At 41.3% G+C, this 18,250-nt stretch overlaps 1 protein-coding gene across 2 annotated transcripts; it reads right to left on the reverse strand.

The window, feature by feature from the left end:
- Positions 1 to 145: 145 nt before the first annotated feature.
- Positions 146 to 17,485, reverse strand: LOC124878026 (zinc finger protein 462-like). Of its 2 annotated transcripts, XM_047381756.1 has the most exons (11): positions 17,355 to 17,485; positions 16,991 to 17,051; positions 11,759 to 16,896; positions 11,383 to 11,669; positions 11,007 to 11,125; positions 9,667 to 9,804; positions 9,313 to 9,559; positions 8,965 to 9,107; positions 8,653 to 8,876; positions 5,638 to 6,847; positions 146 to 790 (listed from the first exon to the last, which is right to left on the reverse strand). In XM_047381756.1, exons 2-11 carry the CDS (start codon positions 16,998 to 17,000, stop codon positions 663 to 665), a joined length of 7,644 nt encoding a protein of 2,547 aa, XP_047237712.1. In that variant the 5' UTR covers positions 17,001 to 17,051; positions 17,355 to 17,485; the 3' UTR covers positions 146 to 662. The 2 variants fall into 2 exon arrangements, with proteins under 2 accessions (XP_047237712.1, XP_047237713.1); XM_047381757.1 differs by having other exon boundaries at positions 16,991 to 17,440.
- Between the last annotated feature and the right edge of the window lie 765 nt (positions 17,486 to 18,250).

Consider the following 18,250-nt stretch of genomic DNA (forward strand, 5'->3'; position numbering starts at 1 on the left):
TAATGAATCTATGTACCAGTTTCACTTCCAAACTTAACTTCAAACAAGAAAATGCAGCATCAACTCCAATCTTCACTTTCCTTTTAATTAGTACAATGCCAGTGACACAGACACAAATTTAAATTAATGAAACACAAACAAATGGTTTAAACCTAAACAGAAGTTTATTGAAATAAACAGAAAACCAAATACATGTGTTCTCAATGAAATTCAAATACTCCAAAGCGCCTGAACGTAGCAGTAGCATTACCTACAATTTAGTATTTAAAGTCAGTTTTAAATATAAGCAAGGTTCACAGTGTTATGGTGTGTACATTTTAAAGCAATAGCGTCTGGGTAACACCTTTTCTCAAACGGCAGTTAAAATATAAAAAAGGATAGCCATGTTTTTAAACAAAAGAAAACCTTTTGGAGTTTACCTTTTAAAGACCGGTCACATACAATTATCGTGTTTGGAAGTTTTATTTGCTTACTGCATTAATGTATGAACAGCTGATGTATAAAAAATACTTGATTAGAAAAGGATTAAAAATCTAAAAAAAAAAAAGAAAAAAGGTAAATAATCTATTTGTAACATTGAAACAGTTCAGGAATAAAGTGAACAGTAAAATACTTCTATCATATAACAGATCCTGCCTCAGGCATCAACACCGAGGAAATTGTTATATCCCATGACGCATGATGTGGCGATTCAGTTCAGAGATGTTCATGAGGTTTCGTCCACACAGCTCACAAGTGAATAGCTTCTCACGCTGAAGCTCAGCAGCTCCATCCATGGTGGTGAGTGCATCTAAAGACCAAGACAACTTAGCTTTAAGCATTCTCCTATAACATTTACCAAGGCTACAAATATCACTTATCATGAAACCAGCCATTATCTTATGAATGTTATCTTACGATATTAAAATAAAAGCTAAAAGAGTAAGAAAAACTTTTATGGAACGGGATGTTTCTATGGAAGATTAAAAAACTTCTACATCACATGGGGAGAATTAATCGTACACAAATCTATAAAATCTTCTGCTCTATTGAAAGAAGCAACAATTATTGTTTTGGTGGAGTCAACTTTTGTTTATGCAGAAGGTATAATACTTTAGATTTTAAAGCAAAAAAAAAAAAAAACTTTAAGTGTACTGCAGATTATATGAAAGTATATTTGTACTACACTGCTCAAAAAAATAAAGGGAACACTCAAATAACACATCCTAAATCTGAATGAATGAAATATTCTCATTGAATACTTTGTTCTGTACAAAGTTGAATGTGCTGACAACAAAATCATACAAAAATCATCAATGGAAATCAAATTTATTAACCAATGGAGGCCTGGATTTGGAGTCACACATAAAATTAAAGTGGAAAAACACACTAGAGGCTGATCCAACTTTGATATAATGTCCTTAAAACAAGTCAAAATGAGGCTCAGTATTGTGTGTGGCCTCCATGTGTCTGTATGACCTCCCTACAACACCTGGGCATGCTCCTGATGAGACGGTGGATGGTCTCCTGAGGGATCTCCTCCCAGACCTGGACTAAAGCATCCACCAACTCCTGGACAGTCTGTGGAGCAACGTGACGTTGGTGGATGGAGCGAGACATGATGTCCCAGATGTGCTCAATTGGATTCAGGTCTGGGGAACGGGCGGGCCAGTCCATAGCTTCAATGTCTTCATCTTGCAGGAACTGCTGACACACACCAGCCACATGAGGTCTAGCATTGTCCTGCATTAGGAGGAACCCAGGGCCAACCGCACCAGCATATGGTCTCACAAGGGGTCTGAGGATCTCATCTCGGTACCTAATGGCAGTCAGGCTACCTCTGGCGAGCACATGGAGCGCCATGCAGCCCTCCAAAGAAATTTCACCCCACACCATTACTGACTCACTGCCAAACCGGTCATGTTGAAGGATGTTGCAGGCAGCAGATCGCTCTCCACGGTGTCTCCAGACACATCTGTCACATGTGCTCAGTGTGAACCTGCTTTCATCTGTGAAGAGCACAGGGCGCCAGAGGCAAATTTTGCCAATCCTGGTGTTCTCTGGCAAATGCCAAGCGTCCTGCATGGTGTTGGGCTGTGAGCACAACCCCTATTTGTGGACGTCGGGCCCTCATACCATCCTCATGGAGTCGCTTTCTAACCGTTTGTGCAGACACATGCACATTTGTGGCCTGCTGGAGGTCATTTAGCAAGGCTCTGGCAGTGCTCCTCCTGTTCCTCCTTGCATAAAGGCGGAGGTAGCGGTCCTGCTGCTGGGTTGTTGCCCTCCTACGGCCTCCTCCACGTCGTAGGTTGTAGAGTCCGTCTCATGCTACCACGAGTGTGAAAACACCACCAACATTCAAAAGTGACCAAAACATCAGCCAGAAAGCATAGATACTGAGAAGTGGTCTGTGGTCCCCACCTGCAGAACCACTCCTTTATTGTGTCTTGCTGATCGCCAAAGATTTCCCCCTGTTGTCTATTTCATTTGCTCAACAACATGTGAAATTGATTGTCAATCAGTGTTGCTTCCTTAGTGGACGGTTTGATTTCACAGAAGTTTGATTTACTTGGAGTTATATTGTGTTGTTTAAGTGTTCCCTTTATTTTTTTGAACAGTGTATACCCTTAAACTAAGAGTTTTCGTTGTACATTTTGTCTTATTCAATTGTATATTTTGTGGTAACAAATATTAGCGTCACTCTTAAGTTCAGGTCAGTTTTTGACTTTAAAAAACAAAATAAAAATTGCTTTATTCCTGCAGACATGTCAGACGTATTCATAATAATATTATTAATAATATTCATTAAAATGTGCTTCACATGTGGACAACGTACTAAGGAGAGCGATTTCATTTTAAATTTCAGGAGAATTTGGATTAATCTGGTAAGATCTAAGCTCTAGATTTCTTGGAATAATGATAATATTTCATATTTTCCAAATAGGAAATGTAAATACTTTATATATCCTCAGCGGATACCATTGTTGTCATTTAAGATCTGGAAGCATTCACGCCGGTTGAAGACCATAGCAATACTGAAAATCAGCCTCGGATGAACTTGCAGGAACATGAAAACTCCTTTGAGGGTGGATGAAGAACACTGGGTGCTCCCGTTATGGAGTATGATAGTTCCTCAACATTTTTGAGCATTTGCAAATCTTCAATGATGAGATCATGGTGGTTCGTAATGGTGGCAGCAGCATATCTGGTTCCTAGGTGCTGCATGATGGAGTCTGGTAGCAGCAGTTGGTAATTATCCATTTTTAAAGAACCTAATCCCACCCACATGTGGCTCACAGTGCATCTGATGCGTGTATAGTGTCCTACCACTACTCTACGCTGCAACCAAAAGGATCTCAATAAGGAGCTGAAAGTAACAATGCATTCTCTCCAAACACAAAAAAATTCGCAAGCTCCTTTCACATAAAAATTCACTTTGATTTATGTGGCAGGGTTCCCAGCTGCAGAAATGGGATACTTGTCTCAAGATTGCATATAAAAGGACGGATGCTGGGAGACTGAAGGACATTGTGAGTTTTTCAGGCTGCAGTTCAAACTTATTAAAAGACATAAAGAAACAACTCAAGATTTCAGAGTCTGGATTATCTTACAGAGTCCGTGTGCACGATTCCTCCTGACTGCACTCACCAGGACAGGTTAAAATATTGGACTAAATGGCAAAATCCTAAGTGAGCAGCATTCTGTATAGAAAAAAATCCTCACCTGCATTCATCCTCCTTATGTTGCTGATAAGCTATTGAAAGCCCTGGTGGTGTTTCTCCTCCACTGTAAAGGTAAATCTGATAGTGGACTCACAGAGATGCCCCATATTCATGGAAAAACATCCACAAATTGTCAGAAACCATCCTTGTGCAGGTGTGATTCCTGTGAATGTAGCATTGTGGTAGGGTGGCCAGGAAAGCATGCTTGTCCTCACACTTAAATTTAGTTTCACAATTATCTGCAATCCATGGATATTAGGACAGTTTCACATATCCTGGAGACATTCAGACAGGTCTTAATCTCTGTAAAGGATAACTTTTTCTTAGTGTGGAGATATTTTCAGCCTACTGAAAAGTCAAATTACACATTTTTCAATGATCAAAGCCCTTTAACACTAGAACTCCCAAGCCCGTCAATTTGACGGTGAGCATTCTGGATGCGAGGCGGTGATGACGTCATTGCATTACATTGGTCAGAATGCTACAGGTTTTCTTGCACGCTATAAAATTATGGTTTTGACAAGAATTAATAATAGTATTTGATCAAAACCTATTATGTTTTATTTATAAATAGTAATGAAAAATAATACAGAGTAGTGGCTACATAAAAAAAAAAAAAAGCTTTACTAATCTGACAAAAAGCTGGACAGCTCCATGTTACGCCCCCTTTCACTTCATGGACATAAACTAGCGCTAAAAATGCCTTCAACTCATCCATGTCTCAGGAGGAATTATCTCCTAAAACTCTGCGGGCCTCAGCCACCCTGCAGCCCTGAACATGGATGAGCATTTCGGCGTCCAGCAAGCAGAGGAACACGGTCTGGGCATCTTGGATCAGGCGCTCTGTCAACGTGTTCTGGCTCTGACGCCTCCATCTACTTTCTTCCTCCCCCTACTACTGTCCACACAGCTCCATCCTTTCCTATCTACTCCTCCTTCCCTATCTACTCCTCCTTCCCTATCTACTCCTCCTTCCCTATCTACTCCTCCTTCCCAGGTGTACGCTCGTCTTGCGATGAAAACGCTGTAAAGCGCAGAATAGATTGTTACTGGGCTACTATATCTATGACCGAACTTATTGTTTATTTCTTTTTCCATTATCAGTACCTTGTTTTTTAGTTTCTCTCCTGCCAGTGAGCTGGTTTGCTGGGTTTATAGCTGGGCACTGGGCACCAGGCTCGTCTCCCTGTCTCTGAACCTGCGCTGATTGTGGCACTGTTGCTATAGTTTATAGATTATTAGTTTACTAATCTATAAACTATAGCCTAAAATGATAAAATCGTTACATAGGCTAGTCTTTTACTACCTTGAAATAATGCGCCACAACCTCCTGCTAACGGGACGACTCGTGTTTTTTAGCCGGGGGAGGCTCACTCTCTGACCTGCTGTCACTGGAACTGAATGCTGACAAAGAACCGTCAGAATCCCTCTCGACCCCAGAATCACAATCATGTAATTTTTGAAGCATTTCCAATGTCTCTTGAGCAGAAAACATCCTTCCTAGAAGCCATTTGTAGGATGCCAACAATCTCCTTCTCAGACCGTGTTCTAGAGTGGCGGTTGCTAGGCAACGCTCACGTGTATACTCAGCCGTGGGAAAATAAATATCGATGTAAATAATAGTGCTGTCAAAACAGCGGGTGTGGTAGTTAGAGGTAGAAATACTTAGATCTTTTATTTACCTTGTAATTTTTTTTAAATAGTCATAGGAATACAAAAGACACAGGTTTAGAAAAAGTCAGGATGCCAGGAAAGAGTTTTAATAAACTAGAGTTATGGCATGTCAAACTTTCAAAACCGTCAAATTGACGGCCCTGGGAGTTCTAGTGGTAATACTGCAGAGTTTAAGAACTATGCTATCATGCTGGGTTTATTAATCAGAAAGGAACCTGCTGTATTGGTAGATTACAAAACATTAGATTAATAATCTTACCATCAGGGGCATGTGGAGTATCCTGAACCCTGCACTCGTCCTCGTCCTTCATGTTGATATCAACTTCTCCGTCCAGCTTCAGCTCCAGTAGATCCGCCTCCTCTTTCTCCTCACACGGTTCCAGATGGGGCCGTTGCTCCTCGACACACTCGAGTACGCCTTTTTCTCTGTTTGGTTCTGATTCATCCTTAGGGATTTTTGCATTCTGTTTTTGTTCCCGTTTACAGTTTGCTAAAAACCTGCCCAAGATTTCCCTATGGCCCAATTTGAGTCGTGTACAATTGGGCAAAAGTGTCAGCATATGTGGCTCAAACCTGAAACCCTCTCGAAACGTTGAATTATTCCCCTGTGCAGAATTCATCTTTGCTGTGGCTGGATTGGCGATAACGTCGTCTTGAAATGTTAGGTTCTGGGCAAAAAATGTGCCGCAAACATCAGTTGATAATGATTTTTCACTTTTCTCCTTATCTTCACCAATGGCCTCAGTGTTTTGGCCAATTTTAACGGTTCTCTCTGGATCTGGCCTCCTGCGTGATTTGGACATGCTCCCATCTTCATCCAGCAGCTGGACATGCCGGACTATATCATCGTCAACCATTGCCTCTATGCTCTGTGCTTTATGATGACCTTCCTTAAAATGCAGCCTGTCAGTCTGTACATCTGCCATTTTGAAAGATGTCGAACTCCTCTCTGTAACTTCTTTTTGTCCGTCTGTCAGTCTGGTTTGGTTCTTACTTGTTTGTCCCTCTTTCTCAGCAAAACTGCAATCATCATTTTTGATATCTGCATTATTGCATTCATCAGCATTTGGTTCAGTATTCATTTCAAGCAGTTTTTTTGAAGAGTGATGCAAATCTACATTCTGCTCTTGAGTTTGTGAGCCCTGCTGATGTCTCTTCAGGACGGTGGTGTTTTGCTGAGTACGGTCCTGCGTAAAGTCAGCCACAGAACTGTTGGCAGGTATTGTTTCATGTTCCTCCTGCTCCTGAGTCCCTTGTTCTTCCTTTATAGGGAGCATCATGTTCTCTGTGGAGTGGTATTCTGAGACTTTGTCAGTTTGTGGAACATCATCACAGTCGGCATTAAATTCCTCAGCTTCCATCTTTTCATTGTCAGACTTGTGGTCATTATTCTTTTCTGGCCTGGTACCCGTCCATGCTTCTAGTTGATCCAGGCTCACCTGACCCACAAGCTCATGGTTTCTCAAAACCTGCAAAAAGGTATTTAAATAACCTCATTCCAGAGTATGTAGACATCATTTCCACTACAGATGGATTGACGGACAAACTGACAAATGGATGGACGGACAGACAAACAGATGATGGATGAATGGATACAATTTAGAGGATGAACAACATGCGCAGTCAACAGATGGGACAGGCATGAATGAATGAACAGATAATTGGATTTTCTTTTTTTGGAAACAGCGAGTCATCAGCCTCCATCTAACCTCATCTTCTGTATCTTCTTCTCTCACACCCACTACCTTCATGTCCTACTTCCATAAATCTCCTCTTTGGTCTTCCTCTAGGCCCCCTGGCTGGCAGTTCCAGCCTTAGCAACCGATGTATTCACTATCCCTCCTCTTTACATGTCCAAACAAGCTCAGTCTGGCCTTTCTGAGGTTTTTTCCAACACATCTGAAATTAGCTGTCCCCTCTGATGTACTCATTCCTATCCATCCTCGTCACTCCCAAAGAGAACCTCATCATCTTCATCTCTGCTACCTCCAGCTCTCACTCCAGTCTCTTTCTTAGTGCCACTGTCTCTAAACCACACATCATCGCTGGTCTCACCACCGTCTTGGCACCTTTCCTGTTGTTCTCACTGATCCTCTTATGATAAAACACACCTGACACTTTTCTCCACGTTACAACCTACTTGGACACGTTTCTTCACCTCTTCACTTGTGATCTGGACTGTTGAACCCAAGTACTTAAAATCCTCCACCTTATTTATCTCTGGACCCTAGAATCTCATGGCTCCACATAGGTCCCTCTCATACACACACATTCTCATGTCTTTCTCCAGCTAACCTCCATTCCTCTCCAGTGTTATCAAATGTATTTTGTAAAAAAGATAGCTCACGACAGAAGTCATTTAGAGTTACCTTTCCTACATAAAACAGATCTACAAATTGTTCCACCAACAAGTCATTTCTGCCTCTACATGGACGCCCCTCTTCAACATTTGGCTGTTTTGCAGCAGAGTTCCACGTTGCGTGACCACATACTTACAGAAACCGCGCGGGAAAAGTTGTTGCAACCACCTGCATAGCAAGCTAAAATATCTGCGTTTTTAAACGGCCCCAGAGTTGTGAAGATTGCTGGACTGACTCTCTTACTCTGTTTCCAACTATAGGAAAAAGCCTAAGTGCTTCAGGCCCCGCCCCTTAGAAGCTGCACCAAGCGACAAGTCACCGGTGAGAAGTTCAGACCCAGCTTGGCTGCCAGAGTATTAGTCTTGTATTAGCTGTACAAGACTGATCTTGGTAAGTATGTAAATACATTTACAACAGATAACAGATGGAGAGAAGCAGATAGCTATGACAAAGCTGTACACTATATAGATAACTGATAAATGTTAACATTTTTGTTAGTGTTCTTTTTAATACTTTCAATTTTTGTCTATATTTATTGAAGCAATGAATTGTCATATCGCTGTTATTAAAAGAAAACGCCCTGTTTCCCTCAAGTGTTTGTCTGTATGAATGCCTTCAACAGTGATGGAAATGAGTGCATATTTGTACGGCATCTAAAAATAAAGCTGCAAATGCTGATCTCCAAGTGCTTTAATAACATTTATTTATATTTTAGTTGAACTAGAGGGTCCTCCAACACTGGGTGCGCTAATATAAGTCTAGAGGTTAAAACCAGTCCAATTCCAACTACTATAAGTGGCAAGACCAAAAACTGTCCAACAGTAACTTTTTCTTTCAAAGTGGACAGCTGGTTGTGCCCTTGGACCCTAAGGAATTTCAGTGATGTACAGAAGGCTTTAGAGACATCTCCTCACCTGATGCTTATCACTCAGGTGTGCCTCCAAGTCTGTGAGTCGAGTGCAGTCGAAGTAGCAAAGTCGACACTTGTAAGGTTTGACGTCATCGTGCCTCATCATGTGCAAGCACAGGTTTTCAGCACTACCGCTGGTGAAAGTGCATTTGTGACAGCGGAAAACGATGCCCTGTAGATAACGAGATAGTTTTGGGCGGCGCACTTCGATGGGCACGACACGCTCCTCTGAAATAAAAAAAATAAAAAAATATGAAGGCTGGGTTGAAAATAAGATGAGGGTGAGACACTGAATCTCGTGGAGCAATTGACGCACCTCGATGCAGGACGATGTGATCAATCATGTTGTTCTTGTTCTTGGTCTGGTAGAGGCAGAACGGGCAACGGAGGTCCTTCAGGTGGGTCGGCTTGGACTGGCAGGTGGAGTGGCCCGACTCTATGTGCATTTCCATGTTTTTTCTTAGACAAAGATGTCAATACAAAATATTTGGTGGCTGCATTCACAGTATACTAAATTACATAAACCTTTCAAGTATCTCAACTTGTCCATCAAAATTAATATTTTTAAAACACTCATATTGGTCAGATTCAACAAATTTCACAAAATCTAATGAGTCACCTTTCTGGTCCTCCCTTTTATAGAGATGCCCCATATGTAGCTTACCTTAAACCCGTGAAAAAGTCACAGTCTTTGCACTTGAGCATTTTCTTTCCATGCCGGTTTGCATAGTGCCGCCGGATGCTTGACAAGTGCTCAGTATTGAAGTTACACATCTCGCACTGAAGGAGACTGTCCAACAAACTGAGTTCATGCAAATTCATGCTAGTTTTGTCCACCTTCTGGGCCATCAAGCTATAGTGTGTCAGCTGCCGCTGCACGTTTGGGGGCTCCGAGTACGATTCAGTGGATTCTGTTGGAGTAAAATAAGTAACTCTGTTACCACCAAAGCTCCTAAAACAAAAGGTTTAATTTTCAAAGATTAAAATATGTTACAATCAAACAGGGCAAATAACTTGCCTTCTACATCCTCTGGTTCTCCAATGAGTTCTGGCAGGTTGGTAATTGTCTCAGATGAATCTGGAACCTCCTTGTCTGCACTTTGAGAAATCTCCTCGTCTTTATTGTCGGTCTCTACGATATCCATCTCAATGACGTCTGGGAGTTTAGCATCAGAATGTAAACACAGAAAACATACAAGCCTGATATTACATTTGAGATGCACTATAAAATGAATTGTAGGGCTGCAACTAACGATTATTTTGCTAATCGGTTAATCTGTTGACTATTTTTTTTTGATTAACCGATTAAGAATCGGATAGCAAAAAGTGCTCAATAGGAGATTTATACAGAATTTGAACCAGGTGAAGCTAAAACTATGCCATAGAGTTCTAGATGGAGCATATTTACAGACAAAAGTTTTTCATCTTAAATACAAAACCTATACATTTTTTGTACAGTTTTGACTTAATTACTGCTCTGAGTGGGTTGTTCTTTGAGCAAATGCCATGTTTTAGAGTCTGTGTACTCCATTTAATGAATATTCAATTACCATATTAGTTGACAATTATTTCACTAATCGATTAATCACGATTAATCCGATTAATTGTTTTAACCCTACTGAATTGCAGCATCACAATCACAAAGAGACCACCTGGAAGCAATTTCTGATGCAGTTTTTGTTTTAGGCGCCCTGCATTTACACCTTGCATGCCAATAATAGTTTCAGTCAATTCCACGGCAACACCTGGAATAGATATTATATATTATAATATGGTGAAAATATAAAACTAGAGAGGAATATGTGGGTTACTTGCAACCTATATCGTCATGAAAACATCCAACAATAAGTTGCAAGCTTCTTAAAGTGTGTTGCAGCTCTACATTAAATGTGTCTTAGAAGGTCTTTGTTCACTTTGTGCTATTTAGGTACATCTGGGATCATCTGATCAGAAACAGCAAACTATAGTCAGTTTAAAACAGCCTCTCTTTCATTCACTGTCTGTTCATTTTTATTTTACAACAACATTCCAGCAACTGACTATCAAATTACACTGTGCAAGTAGCAGCCCAGATTTACCTTTACTTCACCAAACATTAGCAGGCAAGCACTATGCTGATTAAATTTAGACCTCAGTGTTCTCCTGGTAAACAGTCAACAGCCAAAACTAATTTACCTGCCGCTTAATGCGCACTTCAAATAAAGCACGTAACTTTTCATAAACTGTAAACGCCTGTTTAACCTGGGTGTCAAATACTGGCGATTAAAACTTGCTTAGTTGCAGTTAAATTGTTACATAAAGAAAAGCAAACCCCAATCAAGGTGGACATTTTGGACAGATCGCTGACAGCTTTCTGACCTTGGTGGTTTTTCAGAAAATGAGTTTGCCAAAGTGCCATGAAATTCGTCCGGTAAGCACAGCAGCCACACCGGAAAGGCTTCAGAGTCTCAGGTTTGTGGAGGAGGTACTTTCTTATGCTGGTGAGAGTGAGAAAAACATACATTTATTAAGAAAATGTATCACTATTTTAATTACAAAGAAAATGTATTAAAATGTTGTGGTATGGTTTATCCTTACAAATTCATACGCTGAACATGTCATTTTCTTACTTTGGTTAAAAAAATTTATATTTTATTTTTCTGCTCAGTTAAAATCTAACAAAAAAAAAAAAAAAACATTTGTAGTATATTCAATTTATTAAAAATCCTGAATATTAACTGAAAGTTTTTCTTACTTGTGTTTGAACGCTGTGTTTACCAGATTGTCCAGTTTCTTGATGGCTCCAAGGGCTGCGTGGCTTCGCTCATGTGAACGCAGACCTTTGAGCGACATGAACGTCCTCTGGCACCGCTTGCAGGTGTGTCTGTCCTCCTGTGCTTCAGCCTCTGGCTCAACATCTGGGAGTTTTGAAGGAGACGGTCTGGGGCTGGAAGGGAGAGATGCAACCTCTACCGGTGCGCCCATCCACTGGCTGAGCTCCTCGACGCTTTCATATGTGGACAGTTCATCTTGTTGGGAGACCTGCAAGTTAAAGTCACAGTGATCAAATCCACAACTGCAGCTCCAGGATGGGGCAGAAGATCAAGAGCAGCCTGGCAAAGTTAACTTACCTCAGACTGGGGATCTGTTGTTGCACTGTCAAGGGAATTGCTTTTTTGCGAGGCCTTCATCTGGTCTCTGTGGCGATCCAGGTGTTTGCAGAGCTTTTTAATTCCGTTTAAGTGTACTTTACAGGACTTGCACTTGTAGAGCCCCGTGCTTTCCTTTTTCACTCCAAAAGACAAAACTGTGAAGTCAGATTTGCTACCCAAGAGGTGAAAAGTATTATAATGATCAATCAGCAACTGGGACGAGTCAAATGCTGACTCTGGACACTGCTTACACTTGAAATGTAACGGTTTCTTTAAGTCGGCATATCTACAGAGGAAATTGTTCTTACGCTTGTTATACCTTTCCAACATCTTGTAGGTACTGAGGGCATCCAGTTTGTGAGAACCTTTATAATGAGCTTGTAAGTTTTTTCGTGAGAACGTTGAGTAAACACACAGCTGGCACTTGTAAAACAAGTCTTTTCTCAGCAATGTGTTTCTAATGAGGGCTGATTTTGATACAGGGACTCGAGAAACGACATTGTCAGAAACTGCTGCTTTTCCGTGCTCCCTCTGAAGGTGGACAGAGTTCTGCGATGCTGTTTTTAAGGAGGTGGCTGCTTCATCCATGACCAGAGAGTTGCCATCATCTTGTTTATCTACTTCCGATTTAGGGAAAAGCTCAAAAGCGACTGCATCCCCATGGTCATGTTGATAGTGGGTTTTTAGTTTCTTGATGGACGGGTGAATTTGTGGACATCTTTTACAAAGATACCCTCTTTCATAGGAACCTTTTCCTTTCGAGCACCTGACAATGTTGGACACGAGTATTTCACCCGTTTCCAGCGCATCTGCTCTAACAATAACGCTTGGGTGCTTCATTTGGCTGTGAGTGAGAGTCCCATGGTAAGTGGTATTCACATATGGACAGCTGGGACACCTGTAGATTAACCGTTTGTCCTTTGAGTTATGTTGCTGCTGCCGCTGGAATGACGCTTCTTGATTCTTGTGAACTGGCCGGTAAACTGAAACGTAGTATTTCAAATAGGCACTCTTTCCATGTTTCCTAGCATAATGCTTTGCAAGCCGCTTTTTATAAGAATAGATCTGTGGACACAACATGCATTTATATACGCAGTCCTTCAGAGCAGCATTCCTGTGCTGCTTAAGCATGTGTTTACTCAGTGCAATGTTTGTGCTGCAGACATAAGAACACTGCTGGCACTTCAACCTGACGGAGACCTTCTTGGTAAGGATGGAGGGCATGGAGGCAGCTTTATGAGTTCTGTGGGGCTTAGCTAGCTTTATTTTAAGGCCCAAAAACGGTTTATTGGCTGGTTTGGCCATGCTAGTTGCAGTCTCGTTGTGGTCCTGTTCACAGTGCCTGTTCAGTTTATCCAGCGTTGCACAGATTTTTTTGCAGGTTTTACAAATGTACCCGCTAAATTTTAAAATCTCACCAGAATTGTTTCGTTTAATGCAGTCATCCAAATCCTGCAAATGTGCTGGATCCACATGAAGACTGTCGGCCCTGGAGGTGGAGACAGGGTGCCTCATCTGGCAGTGAGTGAGGACCCCCTGATAACTGGTATTGATATAACTGCAATATGGACACTTAAAGACATGCATGCGTCCTTGATTTTTTTCTGGTTGTTTTTTCGGTTCTTTCACATTTTTAACATTGAGGTGTTTAATTCCACTGTGAACGCTCAGACCGTGCTTGCTATGAAACGTCGCAGGGCATGAAGAGCACTGGAACACTGTGGAAGATGAAGTTTCCTCATCTGTATCTTCAAGAGACACTTGGAAAGATTCAAACAACCCTGGCATTTTGCTGAGGTCTTCCAACTGGCTCTTCTCTCTTGTCCCTGTGTCACTTGGGAGGTCTAAGAGATCTTTTGCAGGCGAAGGATGAAACTTGTTGCAGTGGCGTGCAAGAGCAAACTTTGAGTTACTTTTAAAAGAACACGCTGTGCATGGATAAATCTCATCTTTATTTTTGTTCATTCCTGAACTTTGGTATGTCAGACCTTGATGGATCGATTTTAGTTCAGTTTTCTTGTCCTTTGAATGCACATTATTGGACCCAACAAATAACCGAGCCTTTATAGTCCCAAGGCTCATATGCTTGCACCCTGGATGCCATTCCTGGTAGTGCTTTTGGACGGCCTCTGCTTTTTTGTGACTGAAAACACACCACTCGCAGTGGTAGCCTGACTCTAATGCCCCTTTACGGAAACACAGCCTTAGAACGCCTGCAACTGAAAGTTTTGAAAAGTGGATTTTCCGCATATGCGACATTAAAAGGAACACGTACTGAGTACTGAATGTGCAGTATTTGCACGGAAGCTTTCTTTGAGTTTCGGAGCTTGTGACTGAAAGGGGGGCTGAGCTGGAGAAGGTTTTGGAAGAACTGTTTGCCTTTTCTTTTTTGCCCTCAGGTTTCTCCATCAGCTTCTGGTTTACAGATGATTCAGGAGGAGATTTCTGCAGCTGTTCGAGGACCTTTGACGTGTACCAACGGATGTCAGCAGCGCTATTAGAATCTTTTTCGTGTGCTCTGGAGTAATGGTGCATTACTAGAGCCATTTCTTGGTTTCTATAGTTACAAAAGTGGCAGAAAAACATATCTTTGTCACCTTCCTTTATTATTGGAAGAGGTAAATGTGCAGGGGATGTGGTGTTCTTTCCCTGAGATTTAGATGTTTTAATCTTCTCATGGATCAAGGCGGTATATTCAAGAATACTCTCCCGACTGGATTGGGTGTATTTGTGGACTCTGCTTTGATGGGTAATCACTCCTTGTGCTGATGGATTTCCGAAATTGCACAGATGGCAGTAAAATAATTTATCTGCATTCAAATAGACTTGAACTTTTTTGGCATCGCTCTTTTTAAGATGAGCTTCAATTTTGTGGCTTTTTTTACTGTGATCACCTGTTTTTGAAATGGTTTGACCCTTAAGCTTATTTTCTATCACCTCGGCACTATACTGTATGATGTCTTCCTTTGATAAGAGTGTATTGGCAGCATGTTTTGCATTATGATGACCAATAACACTTCTAACTTGGGGACTTGTGTAGTCGCAAAACTGACAGTAGTGCATTTCCAGCGGTGAACTACATAGGAATTTATCTGATTTAGACTCTGATGTTTCTCGGTTCGGTTTAGAAGGTGAGATCTTTGTTCTCTTTTCATTTTTTGCAGACTTCACATGCTTGGGTGTGGAAGGCTCTGAAGTTTTCTCATTAGCTTCTGATGCATGCTCAAGTAGGGATAATATGCTATCATTTCGCAAAGCCTCCTCAGGGCTGTGTTTTGCTTTCTGTGATGGTACCTTTTCATCCATTTCCAAATCCTCCAGTCTGTCTGTTGTTTTTCTTAAACGTTTAGAAGGCAACTTCCCTTTTTCGGTGTCATCCTCTAGAGATCTCACAGTCTCAATTCTCAAAAAGTTTGAGGAACTTCTTGAAGCCTCGGGTACGAGCTTGACTACGGATGCTGTGGCATTCTCTTGTGGAGGTACCTCGACCTTTTCTTTCTGTGCAGATTCTTTTTCAGGTGTCACCTGTGGTGTTTCACGAGCTAACTGTTTGATTTCATCCAATGTAACAGTTTTTTCTGGGTGTTTTTTCTGGTAGTGAACATGCATGACAACAGCTGACTTGTGCTCAAACTCACATTTGCTGCATTTATACAGGGTCACGTCTGGTCCTGTGGAAGTAGGAGGCTGGCGTGAAGGTGTAACTTCCACGTCTTTACGTGGTGTGCTGGTTCTGTTGGGGGAAAGCTCCACTGATCTTTCTGGTCTGGATGTTTTTTCACACGTTTCCTGTTGAGATGGATCCTCCTGGTATTTTCTCACTAAATATTGACAGAACAACAAATAATTGTCCAGTTCACAAGTTGGATGATTCTCCTTGTAATGGTGCCTTAGGGCCTTCACCTCGTTGCAGGTGAATGTACAAGTAAAACATTTAAAGACCAGCCTGAGCTCATTCATTTTCATATTGAACACATCTGGAGCCTCTGGATGCTCTTCTGTGTAGTGCCACTTGAGGTCAACAGTGCTTAGAAACTCACTTGGGCACTCAAGACAGCGAAAGGTTGCACTCTGATCAGCTGCCTGCTGAATGTAGCCAGTGGTACATCTGACATAAGGGTGATTGCGCTGATAATGAGAGGCCACCAGCCTGAAGCTCACATCGCTGAAGTCACAGTGCTTACAGAAATAAACTTTTGGGCGTGCTGAGTCACCATTACCAAAATCAACCTTCTTTTCCTCTTCATCATCACTGACTTCAAATGAAAACTCTGCACTGCCTGAAGGTTTTCTCTTTGTAATTTCAGTCTCTGTAAGTTGGTCTTTATTTTCTTTTTCTAATTTGGCTATTTTTGTTTTAGGAACTCTCAAACTTTCATGATTGGTCCTCCTGCCAATCTCGTTAATAGCTATATTTGTTTGTTCTTTCTGAGAATCGGATCCTGCAACCTTGGCATGATAAAGATGGTCACTTTGCAAAAAGCAATCTGTCCCTCGATGGTATACATCGATCCCAGGCTTTGTAGTGGCTTTACTTGCAACAGTCCAGTGGAGGCTAGGGTCCGGAGAAGTATCCAGTAATATCAAACTTTCGTTGGTATCATTGGCTAACATGAGGTTTCCATTTGATCCAGATGATGCTGTAAAATACTTGGTGATGGTTTGTGATGGCCTCTTGTATGTTTTGAGATCCTTCGATGAAGGAGCTTCTATAGCTTCATTGGTTTGGTTTGCTAGTGTGACAGGTGTTTCTGTATCTGGGTGGTCAGAAATGATTATAGTTTCAGGTAAGTTGGGGCTTTCAGTTTTCCGACACTGTGCCTCATGCTCTGTCAAAATGTCTCGACTGCAAGTCTTAAAATCACAGCTCCTGCACAAAAAACTCTTTCCTAAACCTCTGCTGTTCTCGGTGTTGGCCCTTTTACTCTCAGCAAATTTTAGGCCAGCATCTCTGAGGGAAGCATTTATGTCCAAGCAATGTACCTTGTTGAGATGCTCAAAAAGGAACACCTTGGATTTGAAGATTAGGGTACATTTAGTGCAATGGAAAGACTTTGCCAGGCTTTCTTGTGGAGCTGTCTCATTCATGTGTCCAGAGGCAGAAAACTGCACCGAATCTAAAAATTATAAAGGGAAAAAATGTGAAGTGCACAGCCTGAATTGAAATAGGTTTACATAATAAACAATATGGATTGTTATTATAATACATACCACTTTGCATCTTGCATTCCTCATTCAGTTGCTTCCAGAAAAATGAGACCCACAACCACACCTAAAGATTAACAGGAGGAATTGTTTCCATTAATGAGGCTGCAGTTATTGCTCTACATAGATGAGTTTGTATTTTGATCAGGATTGGCCAAGTTAGAGGTTCAAAAAAATAAGCACACTTCTCTTCTGCGACTTTTAGAAAATCTCTAATAAGCCCACCTCTTTTTTTTAAACTTTTCTGTCCTTTACGTTCGGCAGAAAAGGAGCGATAAACTGTCAGTACCCTAACAAAGCCTCCTCAAAAACAGTGAACAGGGCAGAAATAAACGTGTTGGGACTCCTAGTGCAACTGTTTTATACTCACGCATGAAAGTAAACACGATTATAGGGCCTACGAGTCAATGTTTTGGAGCGCTGCTGCAGAAAACGCAGGCCGACACGTTTCCGCCATTTTTTCCCGCGAGTACCTCTTGCTTTCTTCCTCCTCCCCCTTCACTCTCCTCCTCAGCTTCTTCTTCTTCAGGGTTGAATGCCGTCTTAGACTCTTCTTCTTCTTCTTGTATAATGGCGGTTGACATGCAACGTCTAGATGCATTACTGCTCCAACTGGAATGGAGTGTTATTCGGGATACTAAATTGTTATATTATGTAGAAGAAGAAAAATACACACACAGATACAAGTAAAGCTGCTGTGTTTAATGTCCTTTTTGCTGAGACTACGGAGGACCAATTCTATGGATGGCGAGAATTCGTGCCATGATTCAGAATATATACAGAAATCAATAAATAAATAAGCATACGAAGAAATACACAACAATGCAGTAAATAAATAAATGTAGGCAGCAATCAAACTATTTGCTATTACTATATTTAATTTTATTGGCTTCTTTATTTATTCACCGGCATGAAATAATTACATATATTGTTAATTATGGCAGGATTGGACCTCCACAAGTTGTGCTTTAATTTTATTCTTGCTGTGAGATGTGGCCTGGTCAGAAATATGTCAATTCAATTAAATTCAAAAATACTTTATTAATCCCAAAGGGAAATTAAATGTTGTTGTAGCTCATTATGAAGGTTTCCTCAAAGAGTCGTTGTAGATGCTGATGGCTGTGGGCAGGAAGGATCTCCTGTAGCGCTCCGTCTTACAGCAGATCTGAAGAAGCCTCTGACTGAAGACACTCTGTTGTTGTAGGACAGTCTCATGAAGAGGATGCTCAGGGTTCTCCATAATGTTCTTCATTTTATGAAGAATCT

This window comes from Girardinichthys multiradiatus, chromosome 12, assembly GCF_021462225.1.
Source record: "Girardinichthys multiradiatus isolate DD_20200921_A chromosome 12, DD_fGirMul_XY1, whole genome shotgun sequence".
In the NCBI taxonomy this organism is placed as follows: domain Eukaryota; kingdom Metazoa; phylum Chordata; class Actinopteri; order Cyprinodontiformes; family Goodeidae; genus Girardinichthys; species Girardinichthys multiradiatus.

What these genes read in the sequence shown, in the direction of transcription:
- LOC124878026 (XM_047381756.1), bottom strand. An exon ending in CAACAGATCCCCAGTCTGAG is followed by an intron (nt 11,670 to 11,758) that starts GTAAGTTAACTT and finishes TTTAACTTGCAG; the next exon opens with GTCTCCCAACAAGATGAACT. An exon ending in TACTCCACATGCCCCTGATG is followed by an intron (nt 791 to 5,637) that starts GTAAGATTATTA and finishes CTTGGTCTTTAG; the next exon opens with ATGCACTCACCACCATGGAT.